Raw genomic sequence first — 15036 nt, 5'->3', positions numbered from 1 at the left:
TGTGACCTCTCTAGAGGCCATATTTTTCATGGGATCTGCATGAAAGTTGGTCTGAATGTTCATCTTGATGATATCTAGGTCAGTTTCGAAACTGGGTCAGCTGCGGTCAAAAACTAGGTCATTAGGTCTAAAAATAGAAAAACCTTGTGACCTCTCTAGAGGCCATACTTTTGAAAATTGGTCAGAATGTTCACCTTGATGATATCTAGGTCAAGTTTGAAACTGGGTCACATGCCATCAATAACTAGGTCAGCAGGTCAAATAATGAAAAAACCTTGTGACCTCTCTTAGAGGCCATATTTTTCATGGGATCTGTATGAAAGTTGGTCTGAATGTTCATCTTGATGATATCTAGGTCAGGTTCAAAACTGGGTCACATGAGCTCAAAAACTAGGTCACTATGTCAAATAATAGGAAAAAAAACGACGTCATACTCAGTTTAAAACTGGGTCATGTTGGGACAGGTGAGCGATTCAGGACCATCATGGTCCTCTTGTTTAACCTTTGTACTGAGTTTCTTCCCCTTAAATTCCAGGAATTAGTCTATTTTTAGAAATCCTATTTTTAGATTTTCAATATTTTAGGTATTTTTCTAACTTTTTTATTATAAGTCCTATGTAAAAAGTAAAAACATTTTAAGATTCCTTATGGTTGCCATTCTTCTGTGACAAGACCGTATGGTGGGGGTATGAGTCACTCCTGTGACAGTTCTAGTTTTTGTGTGACTTAAAACACATCAGAAAGCATATTGTACCAACATTTCACTGTCATACATAACAAAAGTGTTATTGATTAAAAATACCGATATATACCAATTTTGATATAAGGAATGTTTCGATTACAGTTATGAGATGGAGTCTAGATCCGCCCCATACACAAGTGTCTCGAGAGCAGAACAGTATGAAGAGGACAATGTTGAGGTGACTCAGGAACAAGATGTTGACATGGAGGAGGAAGATGAAAGACCTTCAGGTAACTTTATATTTACTGTAGTTTGTTTACAACAGACATTGAGAAGTAAGCTGATCCTCAGTTACTTTTAGAGCGATGGTTTCTTTGGACTATGCCGTCTCTAGATGTTGATTATTAGACAAAATGTGACGATAAGTAATATAGTCCTGTTCCTACATTATGATAAATGTGCAATAATTTCAACAATTTTCGTTGGGTATTTTGTTATTATAAAATATTCTGTTTGGAATTATGTAGGCTTGACAGACAATGTATTAATGGGTGACACTTTCAGATTACTAGTTCTTTATTAAATGGATAATACAGGACTGATCCATTAATAGCTGTGTCAGAAGGTCTTAAAGCATGGTAGTATAAATAATCTTTTTAACCCTTATCCTGCTAAGCTTCTAGAATGAACTTATCCATCTTTCAATTTGGACTGTACCATTAACTCATAAAAGGGATGCTTACCAAAAAGATACTGACTGAATGGCGAACAGTGCAGATCATGATCAGACTGCACAGATGTGCAGGCTGATCATGATCTGCACTGATCGCAAAGGCAGAATCAATTGTGTCCAGCATGATAAGGGTTAAAAAGTGAACAGTACATAACTCTGACTAATATACAACACCTGTAATAAATACCGCTATTTGTAAGGATAGGAAAGGTAATGTTGATTTGCAAAGTGGGGCTTGCGATGGGGGAACTGGACATGATGTATTATTATTTCCCGTCGTCTATACTTTATTTCTTGAAGTTGTCAAATATTTGTGAAAAACTAGTCTGTCAATGTTTATGTGAACACAAAAAAACTTGTTTAGATATAATATTTACTGTTAGATAACTAGAAACAATGAAAACATGCATCTGTGAATTAGTATCTGAATATTTCAGGACCAATGCTTGCATTCAAGGTGAAAGAAGATAAGCAAGAGAAATCACAGAATCCCTTCAAGAACAGATCAAACCCTTTTAAGGTATTACACATTTAGAAGTTGAGAATAATATGTTATTACATTTATATTTTCAGGGAAAATTGATCCATATGTGATATAGTCGTTAATTTATTGCCTGTCAAGATGTTGAGAGACGGACAGCATTTTCAGCATTGTAGCGATGATAGAGTAAAGAAGTAAATTTTGTAACCTGTCAAGATGATGATTTTGTGATAATTTGGTTTAGTTACAATGTAGCAAATAGTCTGTTTAATGAAATTCTTTTATCACATGTACCAGGTCCATATCTGTTAGCTATTTGTCTTTAACCAAGATGTTTTGTATTATAATATCTCCTTTTTTGGTTGCATGAAATAGGGTGTACTTTTGGTTTACATCTTAATAACAAAATAAGAGGAAGTATGCAGAATTTTGTTATTTTATGAAGTTTAGGTAGTTCCATATCAAACATTGTTAATGCAGTCTTTGCAAAAGTCATAGAGCTTGAATGTTATTATATTTATATGCTTTGTGAAATAAAATATATGCCCCCTCCCCCCCAAAAAAGATTTTTTGTATAAGTGTCCACACATTTCTCAGGTTTGTTCATGTGAGGTATTTTCAGCATCAGTAGTAATCTTTTCTGTCTTTGCACAGGTATCAACTCCACACCCAAGTACAGCACTAACCAAGGGTACACAGGTTTTTGACAGCATGTCGAAAAAGAAAGAAAAACCTTCCCCTCTGTTTGCTGTTGATACAAAGTCATCAAAATCTTCACAGAAAAAGGTCAGCTTATAGTTTACTCTATACGAATTTACTTTAACTTGAAAGTAGAAAAAGTTGTTGGTACACTAGATAACTCAAAAAAAAAAAAAGATGTCTGGCAACTCGAGGTGGCTTTTATAAAAATTTGGTTGAAGGGTTATAAAACTGAGTGTAAAGTTCAGTCTTGCCATTGGTAAATTTGTGTTCAGAAACAAGAAGTCATATGCTGGAGTTCCAAGACTGTTCTCCAGTTTTCAGTTTAATTACCTTGGGGCCCAGTTCTTTAGCCAAAGGAGGCAGTGTTGTGACTTCAATGGGGTTTGAACCTGTAGCTTCCAAGTTGGTAGGGAAACTGTTTCACATTTATCACCAATATATCCTTTTTAGCTCATCTGATTTTTTGAAAAAAAAAGAGTTATTGTCATCACTTGACCGGCGTCGGCGTTGCCTGGTTAAGTTTTATGTTTAGGTCAGCTTTTCTCCTAAACTGTCAAAGCTATTGCTTTAAAACTTGCAACACTTGTTCACCATCAATAGCTGACTCTGTACAGCAAGAAACGTAACTCCATCCTGCTTTTTGCAAGAATTAAGGCCCCTTTTAGACTTGGAAAATATCAGATTTCTTGGTTAAGTTTTGTGTTTAGGTCAACTTTTCTCATTAACGGTCAAAGCTATTGCTTTAAAACTTGGAGTAGTTATTTGCCATCAATAGCTGACTCTGTACAGCAAGAAACGTAACTCCATCCTGCCTTTTGCAAGAATTATGGCCCCTTTTGGACTTAGAAAATCAGATTTCTTGGTTAAGTTTTGTGTTTAGGTCAGCTTTTCTCCTAAAGTATCAAAGCTATTGCTTTAAAACTTGTAACACTTGTTCATCATCTAAAGCTGACTCTATACAGCAAGAAACACAACTCCATCCTGCTTTTTGCAAGAATTATGGCCCCTTCTGGACTTAGAAAATATCAGATTTCTTGGTTAAGTTTTGCGTCTAGGTCAACTTTTCTCCTTAACGGTCAAAGCTGTTGCTTTAAAACTTGTAACACTTGTTCATCATCTAAAGCTGACTCTATACAGCAAGAAACACAACTCCATCCTGCTTTTTGCAAGAATTATGGCCCCTTCTGGACTTAGAAAATATCAGATTTCTTGGTTAAGTTTTGCGTCTAGGTCAACTTTTCTCCTAAACTATCAAAGCTATTGCTTTAAAACTTGTAACACTTGTTCATCATCTAAAGCTGACTCTATACAGCAAGAAACACAACTCCATCCTGCTTTTTGCAAGAATTATGGCCCCTTCTGGACTTAGAAAATATCAGATTTCTTGGTTAAGTTTTGCGTCTAGGTCAACTTTTCTCCTTAACGGTCAAAGCTGTTGCTTTAAAACTTGGAGCATTTATTCGCCATTAAAAGCTGACTCTGCACAGCAAGTACTGTAACTCTACATTGCTTTTTGCAAGAATTATGGCCCCTTTTGGACTTAGAAAATCATGGGTAGGACAATATTTCTATTATACAAAAATAAAAAATCAGATTAGCGTCTGCATCGCAAGGCGGTGCTCTTGTCTATATTTACTAATATCTAGAAATACACATGTTATGTCTAGAAGTATGCATGTTTATTGTTAATTTTTACAGTTATATTGTGGTCCAAATTTAGTAGAATTCCTCTGTTTTTGTAAACTTCTTTACATGAAGGGAACCAGTCAGTATTATTTTGAAATGTTAAAATATTAGGTTTTTGCAAGGAATGTTTACAAAATCACAGGTATGTTATTTTGTCATGTTCTAGAAAATGAAAAATGATAGTTTAAAAAAATGAATTCTATTAATTTATTGAAGGCCAGCTGTTAAAGAAATTGTTTTATATTACAGGGATCACAACCCAAACTGTTTATGAAAAAGAAATCGGAGACTGTAAAAACAAATAAAAGTGAGGAACCAGCTGCAACACAGAAGTAAGTAATAGATGCATTGTTTACCATGTAGGTTTTATATAGTTTTATCTTTAACCGCTAAATTGTTTATATGCTACATAATTTTTCTTTGTTTAAAAAATGATTGAATTTAATGAAAGTTGTTTATTTTTACTTGCCTGTTCTACTGTGTCCATACATTTATGCAACTTTCGTTTAAAACATTGACCATTTACTGATAAGGCATATTTATATGCTAAAATGTTGATTCTACAGGTCGGAAGTTCTGTCTTCCAGGACAAATGTTCTTGTTGACGATATGACAGGAGATGCGTTTGAAGTTATTAGTTCTTTACCTCTAATTTATGTGCATATTATTATTATTATTAAGTTGTCAGTGCATGTAAAGAACAAGTTAATATTGGTACAGAATCCAGGAACACTGGTTAGGTTAACTGAACCTCCATTTCATAACTGAAATACTGTTGAAAAATTGCATTATACTTGTCAAACAAACCAACTTAATGTAAATACTTGTTTGTATCTGTAGACCTGCTTCTGCCTTTGACCTTTGGTTAGAAGAGAACTCAGACAGGTTAAAGGAGACCCAGCCAGAGGCAGAGGAAGAAGAATTTAGTAAATATGCTGCAGAACAGTTCAGGGCCTTAGCAAAGGAAGATAGACAGGTAAATTGCAACTATGACTAGCTGTTAGGTTTGGAATGTATGTTAACATACAATGGCTTTTATTTCATATTCTTTAACAAGTTTCTTGTACACTGTTTTATTCCTACGTGTCTGCATTTATAAAGGATTTGCCACAATTAAATTATATTTATAGTTTGTACTTGCCTATTTTAGCTTTGTTGTAATGAAAATTTCAAACTTACTTGAACCATTCTCAAGTCTGCTTCATTAATATCCATTACTATTGTAATTTTGGGTGTGGTCTTGACCTCAGTCAGGCTTGAACCCACAGCCACCAGGTTGAGCAGCTGACACCTTAGCCACTAGACCGCTTCCCTTTATCTTTATGGACCAGTCCACACGTTTTTAGCTCATCTGATTTTTTGAAAAAAAAATGATGAGTTATTGTCATCACTTGAGCGGTTGTCGGCGTCAGCGTCTGCGTCGGCGTTGCCTGGTTAAGTTTTATGTTTAGGTCAGCTTTTCTCCTAAACTATCAAAGCTATTGCTTTGAAACTTGGAATACTTGTTCACCATCATAAGCTGACCCTGTATAGCAAGAAACATAACTCCATCTTGCTTTTTGCAAGATTTATGGCCCCTTTTGTACTTAGAAAATATCAGATTTCTTGGTTAAGTTTTATGTTTAGGTCAACTTTTCTCCCAAACTGTCAAAGCTATTGCTTTGAAACTTGGAATACTTGTTCACCATCATAAGCTGACCCTGTACAGCAAGAAACATAACTCCATCTTGCTTTTTGCAAGATTTATTGCCCCTTTTGGACTTAGAAAATCAGTTTTCTTGGTTAAGTTTTATGTTTAGGTCAGCTTTTCTCCTAAACTATCAAAGCTATTGCTTTGAAACTTGGAATACTTGTTCACCATCATAAGCTGACCCTGTATAGCAAGAAACATAACTCCATCTTGCTTTTTGCAAGGTTTATGGCCCCTTTTGTACTTAGAAAATATCAGATTTCTTGGTTAAGTTTTATGTTTAGGTCAACTTTTCTCCCAAACTGTCAAAGCTATTGCTTTGAAACTTGGAATACTTGTTCACCATCATAAGCTGACCCTGTACAGCAAGAAACATAACTCCATCTTGCTTTTTGCAAGATTTATTGCCCCTTTTGGACTTAGAAAATCAGTTTTCTTGGTTAAGTTTTATGTTTAGGTCAGCTTTTATCCTAAACTATCAAAGCTATTGCTTTAAAACTTGCAACACTTGTTCACCATCATAAGTTGACCCTGTACAGCAAGAAACATAACTCCATCCTGCTTTTTGCAAGATTTATGGCCCCTTTTGGACTTAGAAAATATCAGATTTCTTGGTTAAGTTTTATGTTTAGGTCAACTTTTTCTCTTAAACTATCAAAGCTATTGCTTTGAAACTTGCAACACTTGTTCACCATCATAAGCTGACCCTGTACAGCAAGCAGCGTAACTCCATCCTGATTTTTGCAATAATTATTGCCCCTTTTGGACTTAAAAAATCATTTTCTTGGTTGAGTATTATGTTTAAGTCAACTTTTCTCATAAACTATCAAAGCTATTGCTTTAAAACTTGCAACAGTTTTTCACCATCATAAGTGGACACTGTACATCAAGAAACATAACTCTATCCTGCTTTTTGCAAGAATGATGGCCCTTTTTAGACTTAGAAAATCATGGGTAGGACAATATTTCTATTACACAAAAAAAATCAGATGAGCGTCAGCACCCGCAAGGCGGTGCTCTTGTTCTAAATAACAATAATAACTAGAAAAATGTGTTAACCCATAGGCTGCTGGCAGCAAGTGATTCTGCTTTTGCGACCAGTGCAGACCAAGATCAGCCTGCACATCCGTGCAGTCTGATCATGGTCTGCACTGTTTGCCATTCAGTCAGTATCTTTTTGGTAAGCACCCCTTTTAACAGTTAATGGTACTGTCCAGATTGAAAGATGGACAAGTTTATTATAGAAATTTAGCAGGGGAAGGGTTGATACACATGAATCACGGGATAAAAGGTATTTTAGGAAACATAAAAGTCTATATTCAGGCTTTGTATACACATATGACAAAGAATTGGTTAGACTTATGTTTGAAATCTGTTCCTTATATCCTAGTTTGCCCCATAAAACTTCCATTGTTACTGATTGAAAATTATAAACTTAGCTGTAAGTAAGTAAATGTTATCACTTCTAATTTTAGGCATGGGTGAAAAAAGCAAAATCATTGACTGAGAAGAGTAAGGAAAACAGTGGTGATACAGAAAAAAATGATAACTCTGAGAACAAGAAGAGAAAACGTGATGATAATGACACTGAAGAGGGAGTGAAAAAACACCGAGATAGTGTAGAAAGTGAAGTGAAAAAGACACCATTATCACAGACAACAAATTCAAAACTAGCAAATTTTGCATTTAAAAAGGACGAAAGTTAATTTATTTATATAGGATTTAGTTTGCTTATACTATTTCATGGCAAATTTTATCAAAATATTTGATATTTTTATCAGGAAATGACATTAAAATTTCTTTATTGATTATTATTAGGTACGGTTTTTTACTTAACAATATAATGATGAAGTGTAAAAGGCTGTACCTAGCTGTAAATGTATTTAGCAAGTCCACTTTAAACTTAGTGTTATATTACTTTGTTCATATATACAAGGTTCTTGACATTAAAGAATACATGTATAGATTGATATACCAAGTGGTTTGTTCTATACTGACACAAAAAGTTTTCTGTGGCCGTGTATTTCAATATATCAAGTGCTTTGGGTCCTTTTGATACATGAACCCTAACTTTTTCATGTATATAGTGATGTAAAGGGGAACAGGTGTATTGTGCGTTCATACAGAGAGGACTATTGTAACAACAAAGATAAGAAAAGGCGTGTCGCTAAGAAAGTGGAGGAAAATACATAACCAACCAACCATGCCTCTGTACATGTAGATTCCCATGTCTATATATGGAATTTTGGCTGTCATTGGTATTAGATATCTAGTTCTGTCTGTATATTGACGTCTAAGAAAGAAAAGGTAGCAGGTGGACAACAGTACTTCGGGAAAACTGAAGAAAAAAGTTTTTATCTTATGTAAAGCGCCTTTGAATGTGTTTGGCATGAAAAGGTGACTGTATAAATCTGGTATTTTTTTTTTTTTCCAACAAGTTATGGTACTAAGCATGTGTTCATTCTCCTATGACAAAATGAGGTCAGAAGCGACTGATACAAACTGTTACTAGCCCCAATCTGTGTATGAAAAGAATTGGAACCACTGCCTTACCCTTGCATGATCGTAAGAGGCGACTAATAGGGTCTTAACACATGGTGTAACTCTGTGATTCCAGCAGGTATACAAATTTTGATTCCATACCTTGTTTTTAGCTCACCTGTCACAAAGTGACAAGGTGAGCTTTTGTGATCGCGCAGTGTCCGTCGTCCGTCCGTGCGTCCGTGCGTCCGTAAACTTTTGCTTGTGACCACTCTAGAGGTCACATTTTTCATGGGATCTTTATGAAAGTTGGTCAGAATGTTCATCTTGATGATATCTAGGTCAAGTTCGAAACTGGGTCACGTGCCTTCAAAAACTAGGTCAGTAGGTCTAAAAATAGAAAAACCTTGTGACCTCTCTAGAGGCCATATATATCACAAGATCTTCATGAAAATTGGTCAGAATGTTCACCTTGATGAAATCTAGGTCAAGTTCGAAACTGGGTCACGTGGGGTCAAAAACTAGGTCAGTAGGTCTAAAAATAGAAAAACCTTGTGACCTCTCTAGAGGCCAAATTTTTCATGAGATCATCATGAATATTGGTCAGAATGTTCACCTTGATGATATCTAGGTCAAGTTCGAAACTGGGTCACGTGGGGTCAAAAACTAGGTCATTAGGTCTAAAAATAGTAAAACCTTGTGACCTCTCTAGAGGCCATATTTCTTAATGGATCTTCATGAAAATTGTTCAGAATGTTCACCTCGATGATATCTAGGTCAAGTTCAAAACTGGGTCACGTGGGGTTAAAAACTAGGTCAGTAGATTTAAAAATAGAAAAACCTTGTGACCTCTCTAGAGGCCATATTTTTCATGAGATCTTCATGAACACTGGTCAGAATGTTCACCTTGATGATATCTAGGTCAAGTTCGAAACTGGGTCACTTGGGGTCAAAAACTAGGTCAGTAGGTCTAAAAATAGAAAAACCTTGTGACCTCTCTAGAGGCCATATTTTTCATGAGATCTTCATGAATACTGGTCAGAATGTTCACCTTGATGATATCTAGGTCAAGTTTGAAACTGGGTCATGTGGGGTCAAAAACTAGGTCAGTAGGTCTAAAAATAGAAAAACCTTGTGACCTCTCTAGAGGCCATATTTCTCAATGGATCTTCATGAAAATTGGTCAGAATGTTCACCTTGATGATATCTAGGTCAAGTTCGAAACTGGGTCACGTGCGGTCAAAAACTAGGTCAGTAGGTCAAAAAATAGAAAAACCTTGTGACCTCTCTAGAGATCATATTTTTCAATGGATCTTCATGAAATTTGGTCAGAATGTTTACCTTGATGATATCTAGGTTAAGTTCGAAACTGGGTCACATGGGGTTAAAAACTAGGTCAGTAGATCTAAAAATAAAAAAACCTTGTGACCTCTCTAGAGGCCATATTTTTCATGAGATCTTCATGAATGTTGGTCAGAATGTTCATCTTGATGATATCTAGGTCAGGTTCGAAACTGGGTCACGTGGGGTCAAAAACTAGGTCAGTAGATCTAAAAATAGAAAAACCTTGTGACCTCTCTAGAGGCCATATTTTTCATGAGATCTTCATGAAAATTGGTCAGAATGTTCACCTTGATGATATCTAGGTCAGGTTCGAAACTGGGTCACGTGGGGTCAAAAACTAGGTCAGTAGGTCAAAAAATAGAAAAACCTTGTGACCTCTCTAGAGGCCATATTTCTCAATGGATCTTCATGAAAATTGTTGAGAATGTTCAGTTTGATGATATCTAGGTCAGGTTCATAATGGGTCATGTGCGGTCAAAAACTAGGTCAGTAGATCAAAAAATAGAAAAACCTTGTGACCTCTCTAGAGGCCATATTTTTTACAAGATCTTCATGAAAATTTGTGAGAATGTGCATCTTGATGATATCTAGGTCAAGTTTAAAAGTGGGTCACGTGCCTTCAAAAACTAGGTCATTAGGTCAAATAATAGAAAAACCTTGTGACCTCTCTAGAGGCCATATTTTTCAATGGATTTTCATGAAAATTGGTCAGAATTTTTTATCTTGATGATATCTAGGTCACGTGCTCAAAAACTAGGTCACTATGTCAAATAATAGAAATAACGACGTCATACTCAGTTCAACACTGAGTCATGTGGGGATAGGTGAGCGATTCAGGACCATCATGGTCCTCTTGTTATTTTGATGTAAATGAGATGTGAAATCAAAAATTGTAGTCCTGTTTGGCGCAATATAACCTATACTGTGTTGGTGCGCCATAAAACCCAAATAAAATAAAATAAATAAACTGTTACTAACAAAATATCATTTTGGTTCATTAAGCAGGGTCACACATCCATGATAAGGATGTGGTTCTTTGAAATTTCTGAAAATATGTAGTCATTAGTAACAGAACCTTTCATTTCATCAGTAGGGGAGACGTATTGTTTTTGCCCTCGGTCCATTTGTCAGGAGGACATTTGACCTAGAACCTTCAAACTTCATTGGATGATAGGGCTTACAGAGTAGATGATCCGTTTTATTTTTAGCTCACCTGTCACAAAGTGACAAGGTGAGCTTTTGTGATCGCGTGGTGTCCGTGGTCCGTCCGTGCGTCCGTAAACTTTTGCTTGTGACCACTCTAGAGGTCACATTTTTCATGGGATCTTTATGAAAGTTGGTCAGAATGTTCATATTGATGATATCTAGGTCAAGTTCGAAACTGGGTCACGTGCCATCAAAAACTAGGTCAGTAGGTCTAAAAATAGAAAAACCTTGTGACCTCTCTAGAGGCCATATATTTCACAAGATCTTCATGAAGATTGGTCAGAATGTTCACCTTGATGATATCTAGGTCAAGTTCGAAACTGGGTCACGTGCCATCAAAAACTAGGTCAGTAGGTCTAAAAATAGAAAAACCTTGTGACCTCTTTAGAGGCCATATATTTCACAAGATCTTCATGAAAATTGGTCAGAATGTTCACCTTGATGATATCTAGGTCAAGTTCGAAACTGGGTCACGTGCCATCAAAAACTAGGTCAGTAGGTCTAAAAATAGAAAAACCTTGTGACCTCTCTAGAGGCCATATATTTCACAAGATCTTCATGAAAATTGGTCAGAACGTTCACCTTGATGATATCTAGGTCAAGTTCGAAACTGGGTCACGTGTTGTCAAAAACTAGGTCAGTAGGTCAAATAATAGAAAAACCTTGTGACCTCTCTAAAGGCCATATTTTTCATGGGATCTGTATGAAAGTTGGTCTGAATGTTCATCTTGATGATATCTAGGTCAAGTTCGAAACTGGGTCACGTGCCGTCAAAAACTAGGTCAGTAGGTCTAAAAATAGAAAAACCCTGTGACATCACTAGAGGCCATATATTTCATGAGATCTTCATGAAAATTGGTCAGAATGTTCATCTTGATGATATCTAGGTCAAGTTTGAAACTGGGTCACGTGCCATCAAAAACTAGGTCAGTAGGTCAAATAATAGAAAAACCTTGTGACCTCTCTAGAGGCCATATTTTTCATGGGATCTGTATGAAAGTTGGTCTGAATGTTCATCTTGATGATATCTAGGTCAAGTTCAAAAGTGGGTCATGTGCCATCAAAAACTAGGTCAGTAGGTCAAATAATAGAAAAACCTTGTGACCTCTCTAAAAGACCATATTTTTCATGGGATCTGTATGAAAATTGGTCTGAATGTTCATCTTGATGATATCTAGGTCAGGTTCGAAACAGGGTCATGTGCGGTCAAAAACTAGGTCAGTAGGTCTAAAAATAGAAAAACTTCTTGTGAATGGATCTCCATAAAAATTGGTCAGAATGTTCACCTTGGTGATATCTAGGTCAAGTTTAAAACTACGTCATGTGCCATCAAAAACTAGGTCAGTAGGTCAAATAATAAAAAAACCTTGTGACCTCTCTAGAGGCCATACTTTTCATGGGATCTGTATGAAAGTTGGTCTGAATGTTCATCTTGATGATATCTAGGTTAAATTTGAAACTGGGTCAGCTGGTCTAAAATTATTAAAATCTTCTGACCTCTCTAGAGGCCATATTTTTCAATGGCTCTTCATGAAAATTGATCTGAATGTTCACCTTGATGATATCTAGGTCAGTTTCGAAACTGGGTCATGTGCGGTCAAAAACTAGGCCAGTAGGTATAAAAACAGAAAAACCTTGTGACCTCTCTAGAGGCCATATTTTTCATGAGATCTTCATGAAAATTAGTGAGAATGTTCACCTTGATGATATCTAGGTAAAGTTCAAAAGAGGGTCACGTACCTTCGAAAATTAGGTCAATAGGTCAAATAAAAGAAAAACCTTATGACCTCTCTAGAGACCATATTTTTCAATGGATCTTCATGAAAATTGGTCAGAATTTTTATCTTGATAATATCAAGGTCAAGTTCAAAACTGGGTCACATGAGCTCAAAAGCTAGGTCACTATGTCAAATAATAGAAAAAACGACGTCATACTCAAAACTGGGTCATGTGGGAAGAGGTGAGCGATTCAGGACCATCATGGTCCTCTTGTTGAGATTACTAGATCAAACTTTTAAGGTCAAGGTCACAGGGGCCTGAACATGGAAACCCGTTTCTAATCAGTAACTTGTGAACCACTTGACCCAGAATGTTGAAACTTCATAGGATGATTGGGCATGTAGAGCAAATGTTGATTTTTAGGTCACTTGTTTAAAGGTCAAGGTCACAGGGACCAGAACATGGAAAATGGTTTCCGAACCATTTGACCCAGAACCTTCAAAGTTCATAGAATGATAGGACTTACAGAGTAGATTACCCTTGTTTTTGGGGTCACTTGAGCAAATGTCAAGGTCACAGGGGCCTGAACATGGAAAACTCTTTCCCATCTATAATTTGAGGACCACTTTATCCACCAATGTTGAAACTTCATAGGAATGATTTGACATGCAGAGTAAATGACCCCTATTGGTTTTGGGGTCACTTGATCATAGGTCAAGGTCACAGGGGTCAGAACATGGAAAACCGTTTCCAATCCATAACTGAGAGCCACTAGGCCCAGAATGTTGGAACTTTGTGGAATAATTGGACAAGCCGAGTAGATGATCCCTATTGCAGCCAACCGTTCGTATCTTTGACTTTCGCTCCTGTCCCCTATTGACTTCTTGCCTGTTACTACTTTGCATTGGAGGAGACATGCGCTTTTCTACAAAAACATCTTGTTATATAATAGAGTTTTTTGGCTCTTGGGGCTTTAGATGAAGTGAAATCTTGTGTTTGAATGTGACTTCATGTTACTGGACAAGGTCTAAAGACACTTGCCACCTAAGACTTTTTTGTTATGTTAATAGTTGTCTGAATATAAATTGATTCTAGACCATGATATGCATGTAGAGTATTTTAAGGACGAAGATTGTGTTAATTTGATCATTAGTTGGGACAACTTTGATGCATTTGCGTTAATATGCTTAAATGTACCGGTAATAAAGTTATTACCAAGAACAATGTATTCTGTTGCATTTAGATCTGCTGTTTCAATGTTTGACTGAGGCCATGATTAACAATGGTCTAAGTCTGAAATTTAAACATTACAGTTACAAAAGAGCTGCAGCAACTTTTACAGTGTTTGTAACTGCTGACTTCCGATTATCAAGGGACAGAGTGAGACTTAACTCTATGTTGTGTTTGTTTTCAAATTTATTACTCATTTTCTCAGTTTGCATAAAAAATCTGATGTATTTCCCTCACTGCTGAATTTTAGTAAAGCTGTCTGGGTAATTATAAATACTATCTCCAAACAAATTTTCCAGAAAAAAATACCTTTAGTGAAGAAATGTAGTATTTAAATAACTCTGGGCCAAGCCTAAAGTTTGACATGTCAAGCATTGCCTGGTAGCTTTTTTTTACTTAAACATAATTTTGTTCAACAACCGAGGTTTTGGGCAAGTCAGAAAAAAAATTATTGCATTGAATACTAGTTATAACCAAAGGTAGTGTGAAAATTTAATAATGGCAAATAGTCTTTTGTGTGAAAATGCACAAAAGTATGGTTAAGACACCAAACTGTGATTTTAAGTGTAGAGCATTTCATTTACATACAGGACACCAACAATTGACCTTACGCCAGTGTTGATTGACAGGTTCCAACTGACCAATCAGATAACAGAACTGATAAGCCTTGTTAGCCGCCATTTTGTCCGTCAAACTTAGTGCCGGACTCGCCAGTCAAAGAATATAAATACCACCGAAAAATCGTCCAAAATGGTAAAAAGGTGACGTTACGACACCTTTACATCAGTCACAGGGAAGAGAGTGTAATACTAGAGCGCTTCCCTTTTCCAAATCCACTCTCAGACCTCGAATATTGTCAACGATGTATCAGGCTCTGTGGACGTCCTCAAGACTAGTTGATCTTAAAAATCTTATTAGAGTGTTTAAAAGCAAAGCAATTCGATTTAGCACTCATTGTGTTATAACGTTTTAATTATTTTATTTAAATCAGTGTAAAATTCTATGAAAATTAACTTTCTTCTTTAACAAAAGTGCCTAGTATTCTTTATTCAATAGTAAAAATATTACATCAGTTACCAGAG

At 36.1% G+C, this 15036-nt stretch overlaps 1 protein-coding gene across 2 annotated transcripts in view; it reads left to right on the top strand.

Annotated features, from left to right (window-relative positions):
• Nucleotides 1-7944, top strand: part of LOC123532651 (WD repeat and HMG-box DNA-binding protein 1-like) — a 98050-nt gene extending 90106 nt beyond the window's left edge. For both annotated transcript variants that reach the window (XM_053552193.1, XM_053552180.1), the window contains exons 21-26: nucleotides 845-972; nucleotides 1853-1935; nucleotides 2551-2682; nucleotides 4534-4616; nucleotides 5125-5260; nucleotides 7450-7944. In XM_053552193.1, the coding sequence (XP_053408168.1) occupies nucleotides 845-972; nucleotides 1853-1935; nucleotides 2551-2682; nucleotides 4534-4616; nucleotides 5125-5260; nucleotides 7450-7680 (793 nt within the window). In that variant the 3' untranslated portion in view covers nucleotides 7681-7944. The remainder of the gene's footprint in view (nucleotides 1-844; nucleotides 973-1852; nucleotides 1936-2550; nucleotides 2683-4533; nucleotides 4617-5124; nucleotides 5261-7449) is intronic.
• Nucleotides 7945-15036: the final 7092 nt, after the last annotated feature.

The sequence above is a fragment of the Mercenaria mercenaria genome, chromosome 1, assembly GCF_021730395.1.
Source record: "Mercenaria mercenaria strain notata chromosome 1, MADL_Memer_1, whole genome shotgun sequence".
Classification (NCBI taxonomy): domain Eukaryota; kingdom Metazoa; phylum Mollusca; class Bivalvia; order Venerida; family Veneridae; genus Mercenaria; species Mercenaria mercenaria.
Note: the sequence above shows the minus strand (reverse complement) of the source record. Positions and strands in the feature narration are given on the sequence as shown.